Raw genomic sequence first — 21,999 nt, forward strand, 5'->3', positions numbered from 1 at the left:
GGATGGGAAAAAATGGGTTAAGTTCACTATGCAAGTGTTCAGTTCTGTCTAGTTACATAAAAAAGAAATGCATGATCATTAACAGATACTATTTTCAATTAAGTAGACAAAAGTAAGCAACATAGACATGCCAGTGTCTTGAAAGGAAACCAATTAGCAATGATATCAACACTTTAAAAAAAATCATTATATCATTGTATCAGTGAACTCTGATTTCTAAAATGTTGGTGCTTTGTTTGGTGTTATTGCTACTGATGGAAACTAGTTGCTCAATATAGTTGATTACAAATAATTTAGACGTGACCCAACAGCATAAAAAAAGAAAATGACTTCATCCTTTGGACAAGAGACAGTTTTGAAGTTTTAGTTTTAAAATAGATGGTGGACCTACAGGAGCCATGCGAATGTCTCTTATTTAGGAGCTTCAGAAGATCTCTGAACTTCTGGGAAGACATTACAGCATTCCATTCTGAAAATTTTTGAGTTTTGTTGGGAGGAAGAATCTGTCAGAAGTAGAGCCAAGATTTTATTTACAACAAAGCATAAAATAAGAAATGTTAAATGGGATGAGAAATAAAATTTTCTTTTTGAAAAGTCTCTGTGGGGACCAATTTAGAGATAAATTTGGTCACAAAGGATTTGATATTGGGTTCCATCCTGGCTTTTACATCTGTGTTCAACTTTACTGCTTGTACATTATTATTTCCTATGGAGACTTGTTTAGTTGCTCAGTTGTATCTGACTGATTTGAGACCCCCTAGACTGTAGCCTGCCAGGCTCCTCTGACCATGTGATTTCCTAGGCAAGAATACTGGAGTGGGCTGCCATATCCTTCGCCAGGAAATCTTCCTGACCCAAGGGTCTAACTCTAGCCTCCTGCATTGGCAGATGGTTTCTTTACTACTGAGCCACCAAGGCAGCCCTATGGAGATTTGGGTGCAACATAAAGAATAGTGTTACTCTGGACAAACCGTCATCATCTTCCGGATGATGACGCAAACTCTAAATGTCTAGGTTTCCCGACCTATAAACGGGATGGTTCATGCCATTCACCTGTTTAAGTTAGAGACCCACCTCCATCTACGTAGTAGAGCCCTGGGAACCCTTTGGCTCCCAAGTCCCTAAAAAAGCATCTCTGGTTTTGGCTCCAGGCGCCGCCTGGTGGCTGTTTCCGTAAGTGGCTCTGAGCTATAGGGTCCTAGCCGCGGTCGGGCCTGCCCAAGAATTTGCCTAACTTGAGAGCCTGTCTGTGCCCCTCCCCTCTACCCGTCGAGGGTTTTAAAGACGGCGATGAAGGAGATGGCGTTAAGGCGAAGAGGGAGACCGGCGGCCTCGTCACTCCCTCTAGGATGGCGGAGTCAGGCGGTCGTCAGGCAGCTCGCGACCCGGAAGTTGCGGCAGGCGCGAGGCCCCCGTTGCCGAGAGCGGGCGCGCGGGGCGGAGCCTGGCGAAGACGGGGACGGGGTCGCCGGCGCTCCGGCTCTTGGAGTCGGCGGCTCCCTCAGGCGCTGCGACGAGGACGTAGAGCCTGCAGGGCGGGTGGTGGCTGTGGTTCCCGGGGGGCACGCTCAGCTTCGGGCGGAGGCGACATGAGTGCTGCGGCGCTTTTGGCGCCTGCTCCGGCCCCGGCTGGAGCGCCGCCGGCCCCGGAGTACTACCCAGAGGAGGACGAAGAACTGGAGAGCGCCGAGGATGACGAGCGCAGCTGCCGTGGCCGCGAGTCGGACGAAGGTCCGTCTTCCCGCCGGCTGTGCAGCCCCAGGCGGGGGTGGGACGGCTGCGGGAAGGGGTGGGGCTGTCTGGGTGCGGGGCGGGGCAACTTCTGGGCCTTGGGGGTCGGCTGGAGGGGCCGCCCGGAGGAGAGCGGCTCCCGGAGGTTCCCCCGACCTGTGTTCGGGAAGGGGGAACCTCTGAGGACTTTGTTGCAGACAGTTAACGCGGAGAAGGGTCTTAAGGAGCTGTTGTCAGAGCATGTAGGTCTCTAAGGTTCTGCTCGTCTCCTCCCAGCTGTCTCCGTTTGAACTTCAGCTTTTCACGGGTTGGAGTGAAAGCCGCCATTCATTGGGTCTACTGAGCACTCCTCGCTTTTTAGTTCCTGAGAGGATCTAAGCAAAAGCCCAGTTTAGCTTCCTAGTTACCAAAGTGTCCCCCCGCGTCGTCCCCCCGCCCCCCCCATCCCCGGGAAATGCTTAAGTCAGCCCCGCTCACAGGTTGGTTAAAAGAAGGAGTCCTGAGATCGGCCACATCGAATTAGATCTAAATTTGGCTTAGTGAACCCAGCTTAATGGTATCAGGCAATTTACTTAAGCTTCTGAGTCTCAGTTTCTTTAACAGCAGTGGGGCTTGCAGTAGTACCTGCTTCCTAGCGTAGGTGCCAGGATTAAATGAGCTTCAGGCCTAAAGCAGATCTTCCCTAGTGGCTCAGTTGTAAAGAATACGCCTGCCAATACAGGAGGAGACACGGGTTCGATCCCTGGGTGGGGATGATCCCCTGGAGAAGGAAATGGCAACCTGCTCCATTTTGCTTGCCTGGGAAATCCCATGGACAGAGGAGCCTGGTGGACTACAGTCCATGGGGTCGCAAAAAGAGCCAGCGAGGATTTAGCAACTGAGCACATACACTGGCTTAAAGCATGTGAACTGGTCCTTGATAAAAATACTCAGTGTTTACCATTGGGGAAACACGCTCAGGGAACAGGAGGTAGGGATTTGCTTAATGATACTCAGGTGTTATTTTTTCAGTTCCACAGTCTATATTATCATTACTGAAGTTTGGCAAGTGTGAGGAACACTTTTTGAGGAACTAAGGAGCTGGCCACAGGAGGAGAAAGGTGAAGTTTTCAAAGGACAAGAGAGAAGAAAGAGATAAAGAGAAACATTTGGGTGGACTGGTCTGGCTCAAAATAGCGCGGTGGAGCAAAAGCTAGAGCAGCTGTCTGGAATCAGGAGTATGTTTTATTAATCATCTCACTGTGAGTGGCAGACAGGTGACCACTCAGGGTAGGCTCCTTCACTGAAGGAGGGAGGAAAGGGGGGATGGAGGATTGGATCTGCTGCTGCTGCTAAGTCGCTTCAGTAGTGTCCGACTCTGTGCGACCCCATAGACGGCAGCCCACCAGGCTCCCCCGCCCCTGGGATTCTCCAGGCAAGAACACAGGAGTGGGTTGCCGTTTCCTTCTCCAGTGCATGAAAGTGAAAAGTGAAAGTAAAGTCGCTCAGTCGTGTCTGCAGCAGGCTTTAAAAAGGCAGCTGTGTGTGCAGATACAAAGTTGAAGGAACTTGCTACAATTCTGGTTGAACTACCTTTGAAGGCAAGGCTTAACCAGAGAATTTGAAGGTGAATCCCTTGTATTGCTTCTAATGCCCACAAGGGGGAGCAGTGAAGCAAAAGTTGATTTTCGTTTCCCCCTCAAATAGGACTGTTGAAATTAGGTAGACACTCCAGCCGTTTGCTTACTCTAAAAACAGTGTTTAAAGTATTCTGAAACAGTTTCTGTTTAATCTTCTTGTCCCCTTCCTTCTCCCTTTGAAAATATTTCTGTAGTTAGAGTTCCTTTAGTTGGTTTGGATTCTCCTTTTGTATATGTGCTTGCTCAGTTCTGTCTGATTCTTTACAGCCCCATGGACTGTAGTCCACCAGGCTCCTCTGTCCATGGGATTTCCCAGGTAACAATACTGGAGTGGATTCTCCAGGGGATCTTCCTGACCCAGGGATCGAACCTCCGTCTCTTGAGTCTCCTGCATTGGCAGGCAGATTCTTTACCACTGCGCCCCCTGGAATATATAATGTAAAATCTCGTAGGGATTCAAATTGGGCATATACCCAAAGAGGATGCGTGTATTAGGTTGTTTGGAGTAGGAGCAAAGCTTGCTGCTTGTAGTTTTCCAGTCTTACACCCACATCTCCTTTTCCTGAACTGCCAGTGTTTTGTTTCTGCCAAAGTTACAGCCTTGACTGTGACCAATTGTGTCTGATGCACCCTGTTCTCTGGCTGCAGTTCAGATAAAGGCAGGCTCTTTTTATAAATCTGTCTGTATACAAGTTGGAAATGGCGCTTTCTTGTTTCTTTGATGGCTTCACGCAGGTCTGCATTGAGTAGAAATTCATTTTTCAGAAGTCTGTCAAGTGTCACTGTATCAAGTGATACAAACTCTGTGAATTATGATTTTAACAAACCCTTATTCCCTAATTTTGCTCAGACACTGAGGATGCTAGTGAAACTGACCTGGCAAAGCATGATGAAGAAGACTATGTAGAAATGAAGGAACAGTGAGTATGATTATTTTACGTTTCTTCTTTGGAATACAGAATTGACAAGGGCATCTTTAATGGTGGCCTGGCCTGGTGTGTATGGTTTTCACATAGTGCTTCCAAAGACCATGCATGTGGGTGCAATTTCCCCCCTTTAAATTTGTCACATTTAACCAGTCTTCCTGTGATAAGAATCTTTTGAGGGTTAGGCTAGAAAGAACCTGGAGTAAACTTTCCCAGAGGAAGAAGACCATGGAGGAGGGAGGGGGGGACCCATTGGTCCCTCCCCCCAACCCCTTTTCTAAGTGAAAGCGTTGCTTGGAGAGGGGAAATGATGTTTCGCAGCCCCTTGGTTCTCAGGTGGGTGTGACTGCACTGAGCACTGACCAAGGCAGGGCTGCGTGTAGATGCCAGGAGAGCTCAGGAGACCAGGCTTGGAGAGCAAGGCCAGGCCCCTGACTCCTGCTCCAGTTCACTCTGCGCCCACACCTAAGCCTCAGTGGAACCACACCTCAGAGCAACTGAAAGCACTCCCTCTTATCCAACACTCAAGAGAGCATAACACAGATCTGATAAATATTTGTGGAATGTATTTTGAGAATCTAGCCTTGGCTTTTCAAATTCTTTGAAGTGAAGTGAAAGTTTCTCAGTCGTGTCTTTTTGACTCTTTGTGACCCTGTAGACTAAACAGTCTGTGGAATTCTCCAGGCCAGAATGCTGGAGTGGGTAGCTTTTCCCTTCTTCTCCAGGGGAATCTTCCCAACCCACGGATCGAACCCAGGTCTCCTGCATTGCAGGCAGATTCTTCAGCAGCTGAGCCACCAGGGAAGCCCAAGAATACTGGAGTGTATAGGCTATCCCTTCTCCAGGGGATCTTCCCGACCCAGGAATCGAAACAAAATCTCCTAAACTGCAGGCAGATTCTTTACTAACTGAGCTATCAGGGAAGCCCTCAAATTCTTTACCTTTAAACTAGACGATCCACATTCTTTTCCTTATGGAATGTTTTCATATGCAAATGTTTTGTGACCATCCTCTGCTTTCTGTTAACCTTTTCAAGCTTTGGAATATAAAGGGGAAACTCAGCTAAATCTGTACAGGGCCGAATGGAGGACTGCTTTAATAATCGATGTGATTTTTCTCACAACTTTAGCCGTGAAACTGTGCTGCTGGTTTTTTTTTTTTTTTTTTTTCTTTCACTTGCTCTCTCTCCAGACTTCTTACTGATTTACCTGGACCCATTTGAGATGTATTTTTCCATACCTGTTTTCTTCCCTAATCTGAATTTTCTTATTGTTTACCTCTTAAATCTATTAATATTTTCTTTTAAAGACACACTAAGGATTCAAAGGCATCATCTGTCACACTCTGTGGTGGACAATTTAAAACACTGAGTTCCAAATACTGGCTTTTTGTGTGCAGTTTACCTATCTCTTCTCTCTTCTATACTTGGCATGTTTAAGTGAACATACCCCCTAATATTTGATGATGGTGAAAGTAATTTTAATTAAATTTAAAGCACTGAAAGTACATCAGAGTTCTCCCTAAAAGAATCTGGGCTTCCGTGTAATTCTCAGATTCTTATTCTTCCTCAGCCTATAGACAGATGGATTGTATTTGCATCTCTTACTTGAGCAATCATCCTAAGGCTATCCTTCCTGTTACCTGTTGGACGGTGTTCTTTTGGGTTGCAAGTCTTTTTCGTCCTCGTGAAATTGAGTGTGTTTTTCAGGTAGAAGCAAAAATATGGCTGAAATGTAATTTATGTGTGGCATTCACAGTTTGAACAGATTGACCAGGGTGCACAGTTGCCTATGATCCATTCAGTGCGAGGGGGCAAAGGTAACATGCCGAGTTCTTTTGCTTCATGTGTGCTGTGTTCTTACCCTTCTGGGGCTGCAAGTAAATCCTGCATTTTTACTTTTGTCACTGAATTGCTGTTATTTCTCAGATCACAGAAAGAGTAGTGTTTTTAAAAACGACATGAGGATTTATTAACTTAGTGCTTACACAGCTGTGCTATCTATACAGAAAAATGTGGTTGGAGGCATAATCTTACTCCTTTCAGTTTATAATCTAATTTCAGAGTTGATATAAGAGCCGTGTTTAATGCTTTTTATGTTTTTGTGTGTATGTTACCCTTCTGAATCTTGAAGAAAATGGCGTTACACTTTTAATTTTTCTTTATATTCTTGCCTAACACATTATTATTGCCATTTATTTATTAAAATTTGTGTGTCTTCATATTTGTGGATTTTAGGTTGATTCTCTAAAGAGAACACAGGAGTACCTGCCTTTCAAGAACACAGAAGCCTTCTCTCTTTCTGATCCCTTTAGCTATGGGCATATTTTAAAGCACCAGGCTTTCATTTTCTCTCTCACTAAAGGACATTAATGACATTCCCATAAAAACCCAGGCAGTTTCTGTGTGCAGATTATTGTGGACTTGGGTATTGGTTGTTTTTATCTCTGAGTGTGGCTTTTTTTTTTTTTTTTCTTTTAAACAGGATGTATCAGGATAAACTGGCTTCTCTCAAGAGACAGTTGCAACAACTGCAGGAAGGTTGGTGTGGGATTTCATCCTTTTCTAAACATCCTTCCTAATATTACACACCTTTGAAATCTGTGTATTTCACTTCTCAGCGGGCATGATTTAAAATTTGGTTTGATTGATCTTAGCTGTCATTAAAGTGGCCATTTTCAGACTCTTGAAATCTCACTGAAAGCCTTCTGCAGAGCAAGAACTGAATACCACCATGCCAAAAGCTGGTTGATTTTAGGAGAGATGCTTTTACCAAGAATAAATATAATTGTGCTGTTCTTTCTAAACTAGATGCTAATGAGTTGTGGGTCATCCCCTGTTTGCTCTCTTTGTTTCGTTAATGACGGGTGGGCTGTGCCTTCTTGAAGGCTTTTTGCTGCTAGGGGCAGTTCAGCACCTGGTGAAGAGCACAGGCTCTCAAGTCCTGTCATGAGTTTGAATCCCACCTTCGCTACTTTCTAGAAATTTGACCTTGGGCACATCACTGTCTCCTCCTTAATTTATCTTCTGTTCTGTGAAATGAAGAAAATGGAGGCAAGTGAGATTGTGTGAGGAGCAACCAGCACGTCTGGGTACCCTGTGACAGCTCAGGGCCGGTGGTTGCAAACCTTGATTTCCCCTGCAGAGTGAAACATACTCCTGTGACTTGCAATCGTGTGTCTCTGTTTTAGTTTTCCTTCCAGTGGGAAAGGAGGTGTTGCCAAAGAAAGAAATATGGCCCCCTCTAGCAGGTCTGTAAGGTGTGCTTGGCAGGGTTGAGTGAGGAATTGTGAAAAAGGTGCCATTAATGTATCCCACCGAAGCAGTCGTCAGAAAGCAACTTCCCACATGAATTGGGACCCTCATCATTAGCTGCTTCAGGGAAGAGCCACTTGATCAAGCTCTGCTGGAGTGTCACTAGCCATGTGTGGCTGCCTACATTTGACTAGATCAAATTAATAATTCGGCTCTTTGCTGCTACTAGCCCCATGTTCAACTGCCGTATGTGACTAGTGGTCCCATGTTCAACTGCCCCATGTGACTAGTGGTCCCATATGGCCTGTTTGCGCCGATGCACAGCAAGTTCTACTGGACGACCTTGACCTAGACCTTACTGTGGGGGAAGGAGCTTCTTCAGCAGAGGGAGGCCCATGGGCCAAAGCTGCAACATCGAATGATGAGGGTCCCTGGTGGGTGGCTGCTCCTTTCTTCGACTCCTCACTTGCTTGAGAGTCTTAAAACCATGGCTGCTGTGCCCCTTGGCTGGGAACCGAGATGGTTCTGTTCGTGGGTGCCTATTCACAGTGTGTGTTTTCCTCTAATGTTATTTAAAACATTTACTGCTGGTGCTAGAAAATAATTTTAGGAACCAGTGTGTAGAGCAGTTTTATCTTCACAGTAACTATTTTATGAATCTCCATCAGGTACATTACAAGAATATCAGAAGAGGATGAAGAAATTAGATCAGCAGTACAAAGAGAGGATACGAAATGCAGGTGAGGCTCTCTTAACTGGAAGTAAACCCAGTTAATCCAGATTTTCAGCAATTTGGACGTACTGTGGCCAGAAGAGCCATTCTCCAAAATGTGTTTGAGATATCCCATTGTGGGGCGAGTTTTGGGAAACTCCAAAGCTGCACTTACGTAGAACCGTTCTTCTTTGCCAGTGAGTGGCCTGTGGTCAAGGTTGTTTTCGGAGGTGCCTTGAGGTCAGGCTCCCTCCGTGATGCCCCCAGAGTAGTCGTGCACAGTTTTTCATACATCTGTGTAGTTGGCTCAGCAGATGACACAGGAGCTGACGTGGAAAACGGTTGTTGGCCACTTCACTCCATTTTTAAGTTTGCTTCTTCTGGTCTTTTCTTCCAAGAAGATAGGGTGCCCTCATGTCATTCCCCTCAAGTATGGTATCAGAAGCATTTAGAGGGAGAGATTGTGTGCCTTTGTTTTGGTCTGTTGTGCATAGGAACTGTATTCCTTCAACACACGTGTTGAGCCTATGCTGCATCCCTGCTCTTTGAGGACATACAGCCGTGAAATGCCTTGTCCTTGACTTTAGGAAACTCACCGTTTCTTTGGTAGAAGATCTTCAAAAACATATCCAGGTTAAGGAACATTGTGACTCAGAGTCACACGAAAAGTAAGATGTGATCAATGTTGAAATAGTGTGTAAACACAGTGCTTATTGGAAATCTTCTATAAGTTGTGAATCTTGAAGCTCCTTGGCCAGCATTTTCTGGGCCAGTACAGTGCTTGTTCCTGCAGAGGTGAAACTCGCGCCTGGTTCCAAAAGGAGGTCTGGACCCCGCTCCTCGAGTTGCTGTTCTCTTGCTGTCTGAGCCATTGACTTTCCAGCTTTCTATGGATGGAGGCCTTCTTTCCTTCAGTGAGCAGGTGTCCATGTCCACCAAGGCACAGCACAGGAGCTGCGGGGCGTGGGGGATGCAGGAAGAGTGGGGGACAGAGCCTCCGTGGTGACCCGGCTCCACTCCCACTCCACTGGCACCCCTCGTTCTGAATTCCTGAGGCGTCTCCTCAGGTGACCCAGCTCCACTCCCACTCCACTGGCACCCCCTCATTCTAAATTCCTGAGGCATGGGGGATGCAGGAAGAGTGGGGGACAGAGCCTTCGTGGTGACCCGGCTCCGCTCCCACTCCACTGGCACCCCCTCGTTCTAAATTCCTGAGGTGTCTCCTCAGGGCATTTTTCCTGGAGTCCCCTTTTAGCAGGGAAAGGAGGTGGCATGTCAGAGGCCGAGGTCCCAGGTTGAGGGCTTCCTCCCAGCACTTAAGGGCCTAAACCTCTAAGTGGCTGTTTACCCTTGGAGCCTCCGTTTCCCCATCTGGAGAGAGGAATACTAACGTCTCATGGAATTGGTTTGAGATGCAAGGAGGGAAAGAAAATTGATGTGAGTCTCTTCTCTTAAGTGAGGACTCGAGGCTGAGTGTTGATTTGTTTCTCTCTTTTTTTTTAGGTTACTAGTTTAAATTTTTTAATTTATTTATATTTTTATCTCTTTTTTTTTTGGCTGCACTGGGTCTTGTTGCTTTGCTCGGGCTTTCTGTAGTTGCTGTGAGTCGGAGCTCCTCTTCATTGTGGTGCTCGGGCTCCTCACTGTGGTGGCTTCTCTCGTAGTTCAGCTCAGGCTCTGAGGTGCACGGGCTGCAGGAGTTGCAGCACTCAGGCTCACTGGTTGTGGCGCACGGGCCTAGTTGCTCCATGGCATGTGGAATCTTCCTGGACCAGGGACTGAACCCGTGTCGCCTGCCTTGGCAGGCATGTTGTTATTCACTGCCACCAAGGAAGTTTTACTTAATTGTACTCTCAATCTTCTGTGTTCTTTCATAAGCACCCCCCACCCCCACACCCGTCCCCAGGTAAAAATGTAGAAGAGCTCCTGAATCAGTTGCATCTTGAGCTCTAAAAAGCACATTTCCTGCAACACTAATCCACCTGTTTTTGTTGTGTCTGGTGTCTGGCTGCTTTGAAACATCCACCACCAGCTCTGAGTGCTCATTGTCACTTGACTTGTTGGTGCAGGTGTGATGTCTCAGAATGGCGCAGACCTCACACGTCTGGCCCGTTCACACGGTGCGAGTGCAGCAGTCATAGGAGTGAGTATGTGGGGCTGGGTGCACTCAGGCTTGTGTGCGCCATGCTTCCCAGTGCCGCCGGGATGGCAGCTTCTAAGGGTTAGAAAATTGCGACGGCTTGTCTGTTTCCTCAGTTAATTTTCTCATTCAGCAATTGTTGGCTGACGTTGGAGTCTTCATCTCAAGTTACTGAAGCTGTCAGTTTTGTATGACTGTGCATATGTGCTCCTCTGTGAGTGGGTGAATTGGTGGGACTGATTAGGGTTGCACAGGAGACCCTGTCAAATGGTATCCGCATCCCTTGGAGTTGTTACTCCCCCAACAATCTTTGTGGACCATTTGCAGCAGCTCTGCTGTCACCCAGAGAAGATCAGAAGCCATGGACTTATTTTGTTCCAGGTGCTGGGTTTGTAGGGGCCTTGTAGTCTAGGGGTGGGGGAGCTGCTGGATTAACAGGCACTACTCTCCTGGCACACAGTGGGTGCTAAATAGCCGGTGATCCTATGAGTAGATGCTCTGAGAGGGGCTTGGTGGGTGACGGCCTCAGAAAAGTCCTTGCTGAGGAGGCTGCAGTAGATCTAAAATTTGCAGTTGTGGTCAGAGCCTGGAGGGTGTTGTGGGTGGAGGCCTGGGTGTGACCAGAGGCTGGGTGGCCTGTGACCATAGCCCCAGGAGGCCTGGGGCCTCTGCCCTCTGTCTGCTGGGGGAATGTTCTTCCTCACCACAGAGAGCCCTGTGCACGAGGCTTTAAAAACATCCACATTGCCTCTGCTTCTGGACTGAGTTGTTTCTTCTGTCCCTTAAGACTGTTGAGGGCGTGTGCTCAGTGAAAGAAGGGCTAACTTTACTTTTATTTTGCCGGGGTAGCTTGGTTCCTGCTGCCCCCTTTTGCCCTTGGGCAGAGCTGCCAGAGCGGATTCTGTTCAGGGCCAGATTTTAACTAGTCCTGCCTCTTCATGTAGCCACACTTTATTGATGGAAACATTTGCTCTGTGTAACGGTGCTCTCAGAAGGCAATTACTGCTTCTAAATGAATCCTAACGTCACTGTCTAGAAAGGTGGCACAGCTTCACGAATCTAATTGCATGTTTTCTCTCTTTCAGAGCTCTTCCTCCAGCTGGAAGTAAGTACCACGGGTCTTCTGGGCTTGCAGGATCTTTGTCAGGGTGGGATCTTGCTTTCCCAACCCAGTGGGCCTTTCCTTCATCACCACATAGACATAGGGAATCCCCGCTGGAAGCCTCGATTAGGGTTCTGTTTGACTAAAGGACGTTTGGTCTCAGCTCAGAAATTCTGTTTGTTGGTCGGGCAGCCTGTGCTTATCCCAGGGGTTTGACAGATGGATACTCACCCCTCACTGCTTTCTTGTTGACTCTCATCTCACATTATAGCCGTTTGGGGGTACATGGTAAAAAACTCACTTGCCAATGCAGAAGACATATAAGAGATGCAGATTTGATCCCTGGGTCAGGAAGATCCCCTGGAGGAGGGCATGGCAACCCACTCTAGTATTCTTGCCTGGAGAATCCCATGGACAGAGAAGCCTGGTGGGCTGTGGTCCATGGGGTAGTAAAGAGTCGGACATGGCTGAAGCAAATTAGCACACATGCACGCACTGAATTATAATGGCCTCATAGTTGGTTATATTGGTCCTCAAAGCAGCCAGGTCTCTGAATCAGCTCAGGTTCATCCCTTGAAACTCTGGATGGGAGGGAAAGACTGATTAAGATCTTTGACTCAGCAGATGTCTGAGTGCTGGTTCCGTGTGAGGTGCAGAGCTACAGGCAGTGATGAGGGCCAAATCTTGGGTGATGTGCTTGCTCCTAAGGGGCCAGTGTGTGTGTGGCGAAGCAGGAGGGTGGGTGGGTGGTCATGGTTTCTCAGAGCTACGTTATTGGAGACTGAAGTCAGCACACATAGTCACAGCCCAGAGGGTCACATGACCCACAGCCATACCCACCAGGAGTCCCCTTGTTCTTCACCTCAGGCAGTGATGAGATTTGGAAAATGGATGCTTATTAATTTTTTTTTACTTAGTATAATTTCACTGTTTGAGTGTCTCTCGGGGTTCAGTCACCTAATAAGTGATCTTGTCCTCTTGTTGGTCTTTATCTTACTGTTAGATCTAACCTCACTGTAAGCATCAAAAAATAGGGTAACTCAGGCTGTCTTGGTATCTTATAACTCATCTTGAATATAGGTATTTTATTTGGAGTATACTATTTTCCTTCGAAGTTGTGTCTTCAGAAGGGTTTATTTATTGTTTTTGAGAATCTTATATTTTGTTTTCACGTACAAGCCACAAAGTATAAGATGTGGAAGAGAGGAAATACCTGATTACAAGTGAGGGATTCACATAAAAATGAGAAGTTGTGTAGTTCAGTTTCATGCATGCATTGGAAACCTTGCTCCCAGACACCTTGTTAGTGCTCGCTGGTGTGTGACTGCTGCTGTCTCTCTTATTTCTAGAAAAGGTATTTTCTTGGTGCTTGCACACAGAACAAGGCTTTGTGTTCAGACCCTGGCTCCCAGGGTTATATAGCTACAATCTATGTTTCTCTTTTGCTCAGACTGAACAAGTGGAAAGAAATTACATCAAAGAAAAGAAGGCGGCAGTGAAAGAATTTGAAGACAAGAAGGTTGAGTTGAAAGAGAACTTAATTGCTGAGCTAGAGGAAAAGAAGAAAATGATTGAAAATGAAAAGCTAACGATGGAACTGACTGGAGGTACGAAAGCACCACAGAACAGGATCCAGGGAAATTTGAGGGGATCTTTGAGGGAGGAGGCACTCCAGTGCTGACTCCTGTCAGTTCCTTATCATCAGAGCAGTGAGCTGAAAGAGGGGTGGAGGGGCAGTCTTTGACATGACAGGTCAGAGTTAGAGCTCTGTTGTATTGGCTGTGTGACTTTAGTCAAGCCACTTAACCTCTCTGAGCCTGTTTTCCCCTCTGTAAAATGAGCCTGATCATACCTTATCCCACAAAACTGATTAGAAATATGAGTGCCTAGTACAAGGCCCTGTACATAACGTGTTGGGTAAGTTAAATGGTAGACCTTTAACAGTGACTGCAGCATCAGGCTTCTGCTTTATTTAACAAAATTTGTGGGTCAGCTGTCATTCCAGTCTTGCTTATCTTCACGAATTACTTGGCCAAGTTCCTCTGTGCTGGTGGAAACCCCTCTCTTTGGTTTTTTTTTTGGGTGGGCGGGGGGTGGGGGCGGGGGTGGGTCTACCTTCGTTATGGAAAAAGCATTGTCTTAACTTTGACCTGACTGTGAGAACGGAGGCTTTGGCTATATCATCTGTGCTGTCAGATCCCTTCGCCCCCAGTGTTACTGTGAACATTTCAGCAGGGGTAGCTAAACTGAGCTGTTCTCCTGTGAAGCTAGTAAAGTTATGTTAAACTTGGAGCCAGTTGCTCCCTGGCCTTCTAGGATTCAGTCATCTGCATATGGGAACTCGGCAGGTTTGAGGGAGAAGCAATATGGGCTGCTTTTTCTGTTGCCATATGCGGACCAGTGACTCTGAGAAGGATACAGGATGGGAATTGGCTTGAACTAGCTGTTTTGGAACTTGGCAAAATTTCCATCAGCAAATACTGAAGGCACGTCAGTGGTGAGTTTGTCACTTGGATATGTAAATGGCATGCCTTCTGCACACCCCCAGATTTACTCTTATAATCATCTTCAGAAGGTCCTGGGGCTCTGGCACGTCTCATTTTTGTCGAGTGCTCTAGAAAGACCTTGTTTTATGGAAGTCCTCGGGGCTGACTTTGAAGCTAAAAGTAACAGTTTAGAGCTCTGTTTCCCCTTTGGTATTTCTGGTGCTGTTAGCCAACACGGCCCTCCCCCTGACATGGACTTCTAGCGCCAGTCCCCACGACACACCAATGATATTGTGGTTGTGTCTAAAGTAGGGGTCTGGCTCTTGAAAAATCTCTGTTCTGATACCTTCCTCATTGAAAGACTTGGCAAAAGGAATGAATTCCTTGAAGACCACTGACTGCAACTCAGAAATATGTCTTGGTGAGAATGGATGCTATATACAACAGCATCTTCAGAACGGCACTGTCTTGTTCTTGTTGAGGCGCTTTTTTGATTAAACTGAGAGCACATTGGTGCCTTGTCCGGTCCCAGTCTGTGTGGCTGTGTTCTGACCTGCACACCCTCTTCTCCCACGTGGCTCTGGCGGCATTGACGCCTCATCGATCCCTGCTAGAGCCACCAGATGCTCAGATCCTTCATTAGGCTGGTGGGAAACATTGTCAGTTTACAGCCGCTCCCTTTCCATCTGTGGGGAAGGCTGTCAGCCCCTCACCTGTGATTTGGCATCCTAAATATTGACAAGCAATAGTCATTGTTGAGCCAGGCTGTTTTACAGCCGGAATTTTAACAGGGACAGGAGGCATCCTCGGTGACTTAAGAGGCCGAGCCTGCCAGGGTAGAAAAGACAAATAAATGCAGGGAAATCATTTGTGACGCAGTAAAATCGACTACAGGAGTGCTTACAGCCTGCCATGGGCATTAAAGGTGCCAATGTCCTTCCGCGAGCCGTGTGGTACCCTTGGCATGGAAAACACGGCCGAGGTAATGATGGACCGTCTGAAGAGAAGGCAGTGGAGCTAGAAGGGTGATGAACGCTTCCACAGATGGTGCTGCGATGGTGTCGGCTCAAAGGCCCGCTGCCTCCCTCTTGCTGAGTGACTGATTTCACCTCTGGATTGATGCCCAGCATCAGTGCTGCCTAGCTCTGCCCAGAAAAGATGCTTCTTAAAATTTCCTTTTCTGATTCAACATGAAGATCTCTTGAAAAACAAAATGGAGTGTGGCTCCGATGAGAAACTCAAACCAAATAACCCGTTGGAAAACGGGTGTTCCTGGTGAAGTGCTCTATCTGAGCAGGACTTCAGCCTTTACAGCCCTCCGTGGGAAATGGTGGGACATTTTCTAGGGTGTGAACCACTGGTGGAGACCTTGGGACAGCTGGGTTGTTCAGGCAGGAAGGCGTACTGTCGTAAAGAAACTGGGATGTGAGCAGCAATTCCCTCACCTTGAGTATGGATGTGAGTCACCTGTGGTCTTGATAAAATGCAGATTCTGATTCAGGGGTTCTGTGGTGGAGCCAGTGATCAGCATTTCTGACCACCTCTTCAGGGCCTATGATGCTATTGGTCAGACCACACTTGGAGGATGAGATTATAGATTGAATCACCTAAGTGTGAGTTTTCTCTGCAATTGAGACCAAAGTTATAAGTAACTGCGATAATTAATGAGACCTTCATGAGCTTGAAAACATGTGGGTGCTTTATCTTTCTTCGTTTGTGTGTCCCCTTCCTACCTTAGGCCAGCCATCTTTTCTCCTGCCTGCTGACAGCCCACTAACCACCACCACTTTAAGTGTGTGCCTCACCTGGGGCGTCTTCCAACCAACCTGCAGGCCCCTGTGGAAGCTGTTCATGACCTCAGTAAAGCCTGTGAGGTTCCTTAGAAGATACTGGATTCATGGCAAGAGCCATGAGTGATGATGACATCAAATAGGAGCTCTGAGTACTTACCTCGAGCTAGGTGTTATATGAAAACATGAGAGCTGCCGCTGAAGGCTGACAGGAGTGGATGAACCCCAGTCTGCCTTGAACTTGCTTCTGTGGTGGGGGTTCTGTTGTTTGGCAGGGAGCTGATAGAACCCGCTGTGGAGGTCTGATGTGGAGATGGTGCGATGTGCCCCTGGGGGGCTGGCACACAGAGCAGGCACTGAGGGCCAGTGAAACTGGAACCTCATTCAGCCCCTGCAACTCCTTCAACTTGACTTAGCAGGGCAGGCACGTGGGAATGGAGCCCTCTGCTCCAAGCGTCCCAGTGAGATGATTCTCCGACTCAGGCACGTTCTGTTAACCACCACGTGATGCTGACTCCAGAAACCCTCTGAACTCCTGTGGCACTGGGTGTGCCACAGAATGGCTGCCTGGAAGGCCTGTGTCCTCAAGGAGCCCGTGTTCTCATAGTTACAAGACTGACGTGGTTCCGTGCCTTCCTCAGTGTGAGGTGGTTCCGACAGAGGAGTGTCCTAAATAAATGCAGGTAAAGATGTGTCAGGGTGGTTTCTAGTGGCAAGGAAACTTTACAAGACACGTGTGGTTGTAGTGATGCAGGAGGGGGTTCACACAACACAAATCAGATGCCAGTGAGCCGGGACCCTTGGAAGTCAGAAGAGGCTCCAAACAAACGGCATGGGAGAGAGGATGGAAGAGGGAACCTGGATTTGGGGTGGGGCGGGCTCGTCCCCTAGACTTTCTTTTCTGATGCTGCCATTGTGGAGTCCAAGCGTTGTGGGGGCTTGATCGGTTCACCCTTGAAATGCAACCTCTGCATTGTGGGCTGCTGGCCTAATGGACATCAGTCCCTTCATTCCTACCAGTTTGACTACGAAGACATGACCTTGATTTTCATCCCTCTCGCCCGTCTCTTACAGGCACCCATTTGTAGTCGCAATGCAGCCTTGGTTTGTGACGTTGCCAGTAGAAAGGGGTGCCTGGGGTTTGCCTTGGGCCTTCAGTCCAGCCTTTGGTTTGGGGGTAACTGCCCATCTGCCACAGTGTTGACCCTGCTGTGGCTTTTCAGTCGGAGATGACGCTGTTTCCTGCTCGAGTGACTTCTCCAGGGTGGCCACACTCTTGAAGTCTGAGTTTCAGTCCCAGAAGTTTGTCTTTTGTCAGAGCACTTGGGACCCCTGGTTAAACCCAGGAGACTGATGTAAACCCAGCCTGTTGATTCTGGTGAGAAATACAATTTCCAGATCAGCTCAGACCCAGGTGGTCAGCACCTCTCATCTTTCTATGAAAAATCGTCTGTGGAAGCCAACCATGCAAACCTTGCTGGGACTGGAGCAAAGCGAGTTAAGTAAACAGTCTTACTGTGTCATTTGGGACTGTGACGCTTACACACGTTGCCCTTCCCCTTGAGTTACATCCTCCATCTGGACCCTGGGCCAGGACAACTTCCTGCTCACTCACTCTCCTAGACAGTGGTGGGGACATGCGAATTAATTTTAGAGATTTCCTTAGAGCACCTTCCTTATGGGTCTTTTGGGTAAATTGATTAGGCTAATGCCATGACTAGGCCAGTGAAATAGATTGATTTTTACCATTGCAGAGGAGAATTCTATTATGTTTTCTTATCTGTGAGTGATTGGGTGCAGTTATTTTTTTCTGAGTTTTTTGGCTTTGAATGGACCAGCTTATTCCCAGATCATCTCATATCTCCCTCTCCCTGCTTGTTTCCATCATGTATCTCCTACCCCTGGAGGGCAGGGCACACTTGGCTGGAGTCTTGGTGCCTTATCTCTGGTGTTCTTTCATCTTCCAGATTAGGTCTAAATGTTGCAAAGCCTCAGGGTTGACAGCAGTTGCCTTCAAGTTTGTAACTTCTGTTGCAGCTGTTTGTGCCATGACTTGTCAGAAAGATCTCTGTTATGGTTTTTTCCTGGCCGAGAGCTTGATGATAAAAACTGGCATTGACTGAACTCTAGTTACGCCAGGCATCATGTTGAGGGCTTTATACCTGTCATCATGTAATCTTCACAGCACCCTGTGAGGCAAGTGTTACCGGTATGTACATTTTATAGACGAGGAAAGTTGAGATGCAAGAGCATGTACTCAGCCTGCCTCACACGTCACACACTACCACGGGGATTCCCACCCACCCAACCAGTAAGAAACTGAGGAGGGTGGCATCTCAGCACAGGATAGGGAGACAGCCTCTCATTCTCCCCCGTTATATCCTCTCAGCCCTTGTGCGTTGCTGTGGTAGACAGGCCACGTCGAATTCTGTCAGGCTATCCTGTCAGCTGTCCATGTAGGTAACAGTCACAAATGAACTGGCCCTCAGTATCAGGCTTGACTTCATCTAGTTCTGTGGGAAATCCTGTGCAGCCAGCCCCTGCTGTGTGCCGGAAGTGTGCTCGGCCTTGGGGTGGAGTTGGTGTGTCTGCTGGGGGAGCGACCAGGAGCTTGGTGGAAGGGCTCGTACAGATGCTCTGGTTGCTAGGAAGAAGGCGGGACTTCTCAGAAGCCATAACAGCAGGGGGAGTGTTGAGCTGGCGCTCAGAGGTTGTCATGTGTAGGAGTTTCCTGGCAGAAAAGAGGAGGCTGGGCAAGGGAAAGCACGCAGAGGCTGAAGACATAAACAGTAAGGTGCCTGTGGGTGACAGAAGAGTTGAAAAGCTCGCAAGAGACTCTGTGTGCAGGGAGGAGAAGGGATGGAGACCAGAAGGGAGAAGTGAAGTGAAGTTGCTCAGTCACGTCCGACTCTTTGTGACCCCGTGGACTGTAGCCTACCAGGCTCCTCAGTTCATGGAATTTTTCAGGCAAGAGTACTAGAGTCGGTTGCCATTTCCTGCTCCAGGGAATCTTCCCCACCCAGGGATCGAACCCCGGTCTCTTGCACTGCAGGCAGATGTTTTACCGTCTGAGCCACCAGGGAAGCCGGCATGGCCTTTATTCTGTAGCCAAAGCAAGGCATTGATGTGTTTCCTGAGAAGAGTGATGTGATGAAAGATCTGATTTGTGTCTGAGGAAGAGCCCATTGACAGAGGCGAGGGTATGACGAGAGGATGGAGTTGAGAGGTAGTGAAAAGGCAGCATGCATGAGTGCTAAGTTGCTTTAGTCGTGTCCGACTCTGCGACCCCACGGACTTTAGCCCGCCAGGCTCCTCTGTCCATGGGATTCTCCAGGTGAGAATAGTGGAGTGGATTGCCATACCCTCCTCCAGGGGATCTTCCCAACCTAGGGATCGAACCCACATCTCTAAAGTCTCCTGCATTGGCAGGTAGATTCTTTACCACTAGTGCCCCCTGGGAAGCCCAGTGAAAAGGCAGAACTGCCATTATCTGAGGGATCTGATGTGTAGGTGAAGAAAGTTACAGATGACAGTTGGCTCTGACTGGGGAGGGTGGGTGGTGGAGGAGATGGTCTTGGGGGTGAATCACAGGGAAGAAGTGGTTCACTCAGAACCTGAAGAAGAATGTGTGGCGGTGTAGGGTGCTATGCGACAGGGTGGGTGGAGCTGGAGCGAGAACTGACAAGACCTCAGAGTTCACCTGCATCTAAGGAGCAGACCAGTAAAACGGAGCCCAAGGATGGAAACCAGGAGAGAAGGAGGGACCTCGAGGAGAGGTTGTGTATGAGGGGAGGTGGCCACGGTGACAGCCAGTCGAGAGAAGTCAAGGAGGAGGAAACTAGACTTTTGGGTATCAGTCTGGATAGTTGAGTAGTTAAAAAAGGTTGTAAAATAAAATAATAAGAGTTCAGACTTGTAAATCTCATGTAAAAATGTTGAGACTGAGGCTAGAGGCCTCTCAAGAGTCTATTACACCACTGGGCTTTGGTTTACTCACTGTCTGTGGGAAGGGCGGGAATTAGCTGAGACAACCCAGAAGTTCCTTCCAATCCTAAGTGCCTACTGCTCTGTGGCTTTTTGATTTGAAAGAGGAGGAAGAGGAAAAACGCCTGGTTTCCAGGGAGTCGGAGCGAAGCCGCAACAGCTGCAGTGGGAAGTTGCAGGGGGGCTGCCGTTTCTGAGTAGGGTGTGCGCTTGGGTCAGCCTTCCATGTCTCTTGAGCACAGGCCTCTCGGAAGTCATCCGGCATCTGACTCAGGTCACGCATGGATTGGACGTCCCCCATGAAACAACTCTGATGGGGTGGCTCTGGGGCTGATAGTCCTACTGTGGATTCTTGCAGACTTCAGGTGGCAGTTGGATAGCTTTACCCGTTCCATTCTTGCCACAGATTCCATGGAAGTGAAACCCATCATGACCAGAAAGTTGCGGAGGCGACCGAATGATCCTGTCCCCATCCCAGACAAGAGGAGGAAACCTGCTCCTGATATCCACTCGCATCAAGCCTTCATCACGCCTTTTCCTTTAGACCACAGAATCCTTTGCTTTTCCTTTTGATAGACTGAACATGGCCATTGTGCTACAGGAATTGTCATATTAGGTTGGAAAGCACATATATTTGTCCATGAGATAGAGGGTGGCCATTTTATGATTGGAGTCCTCAGTCATTTCTGCTTTGAGTGGGAGGAAGTTGCAGAGAGCAGTCATTTGGAAAGGGACTCTGGGCTCCTCTTACACTCACTCGGAGATTCGGGACAGCTGAAAATTTCATGTGCCCTTGATTTTTCTACTTAGCAAATGAGAACAGTAACTGCCTCTTGTACTTCAGTCAGCTATATCCCCCAAACCGTGGATTGCAAACTGCTGTTCAATTGAAACAAAAAAGAGTTTAGTTAGACGTCAAGAAACCTCTCTCATCATAAGAATGGGAAGGGGATACGTGGCGGGGGGAGGGGGGCGTTGTTTATCTTCTCGAGGAGATAATAAATAGCCATTTGTACAGAATGGTTTTCTTATTTATCTGCCAGGAAGACAGGGCATGACTTCAGGTCCCTTCATCTTCCCAGCCGAGAATTGAAGCTGCTAGGCAAGATTATGTATGTGTGTGGAAGTCTCAGATCTTCGGGACAAAAGCACTTCACAAGTGGCAGGTGAAGTTTTTTCCTGTGTCCTGGGCTCTCACTGTTACTCTAGTTACCTGTGGAGTCTCATTTCACCTTCTTAACCATCGACATTTGTTAGATGGGGGGTTGTGGATTCTTGTACATACCTGACTCCACCACATTGAGTAGGAGGATCAGAAAGTTCCAAGAGGCAAACTGTAGGAACATAGTGGAACTTCCTCTCACTTGGTAGATTCTCAAAGGCTGACACCATTTTGTTGAATTCTGTTTGCTTGGAAATTGTCATTTTTAGACACGTTCCTTTAACTCTCAACACCCCAGCTGAACTATTTGTTAACAGATGAGCAGATCATGGAGGATCTGAGAACGTTAAATAAGGTACGGTGTGATTTTTTTTTTAATTTATTTGAAAGCTCGGGCTTTATTTTGTTCACATGTTGCTTGTGAAATCACTGTGATACCTTTGACACCTTAAGTTGCACCTGAAATGATTTTCTCTAAGATTTTTTTGTTGTTCTTCCTACAGCTGAAGTCACCCAAGAGACCAGGTAAGTGCACGATGTTACAGGCATTTGTGCAGCGTTTTTGTATTTTTGGAAAAGCACGTGAATGCCTGACAAGGAGTTGTCATGGTTTTCAAAAATAAAACATTCATCATTTACCTAAGAGCAGTCATCATGATAACCAAAGGGGACCTTTAAGCTCATCCTCCCCTGATTTTTATTTTTAACCTTGCTATGTTAAAGGTACCTTTGTCTTTTTCTTAGGATTTATTGTAAAAAAGATATATGATCTTTTCCTATCCTTTGTAGGCATTAGGCATAAGATGTCAGCACAGATCCATTTCTGAAAATGAAATCAGAGAGTGCTTCAGTGGTAGTCGCTTGGTAGAGTTCAGCACGAGGCGTCTTATCCGGTGGCTTTTCACAGGCTGGTTCTCCTAAGGGCCTTTCGGGCTACTCCCAGTCCCAACTTACAGAAGAGACAGGCCCAGTGTCTAGGGTGCTTCATTCAGAGCAGCACTCAAGGGTCTTTGCTAGGCTGCAAAATAGAACTCTGGACTGGCAAGGCTTTTTTTTGTTGTTGTTTTTAAACATGGCGATTGCTTACACATCCC

The 21,999-nt window shown here is 47.5% G+C and overlaps 1 protein-coding gene across 4 annotated transcripts in view; it reads left to right on the plus strand.

Annotated features, from left to right (window-relative positions):
• The first annotated feature begins 1,416 nt into the window (after positions 1-1,416).
• SUDS3 (SDS3 homolog, SIN3A corepressor complex component) overlaps positions 1,417-21,999 on the plus strand; it is a 129,440-nt gene continuing 108,857 nt past the window's right edge. For 3 of the 4 annotated variants that reach the window (XM_070386129.1, XM_070386128.1, XM_070386126.1), the window contains exons 1-9: positions 1,417-1,731; positions 4,201-4,270; positions 6,760-6,815; positions 8,198-8,269; positions 11,467-11,486; positions 12,934-13,090; positions 20,150-20,245; positions 21,199-21,260; positions 21,409-21,430. In XM_070386129.1, the coding sequence (XP_070242230.1) occupies positions 1,590-1,731; positions 4,201-4,270; positions 6,760-6,815; positions 8,198-8,269; positions 11,467-11,486; positions 12,934-13,090; positions 20,150-20,245; positions 21,199-21,260; positions 21,409-21,430 (697 nt within the window). In that variant the 5' untranslated portion in view covers positions 1,417-1,589. The remainder of the gene's footprint in view (positions 1,732-4,200; positions 4,271-6,759; positions 6,816-8,197; positions 8,270-11,466; positions 11,487-12,933; positions 13,091-20,149; positions 20,246-21,198; positions 21,261-21,408; positions 21,431-21,999) is intronic. The other variant, XM_070386127.1, reaches the window with a different exon arrangement.

Source organism: Bos mutus, chromosome 17, assembly GCF_027580195.1.
Source record: "Bos mutus isolate GX-2022 chromosome 17, NWIPB_WYAK_1.1, whole genome shotgun sequence".
In the NCBI taxonomy this organism is placed as follows: Eukaryota; Metazoa; Chordata; class Mammalia; order Artiodactyla; family Bovidae; genus Bos; species Bos mutus.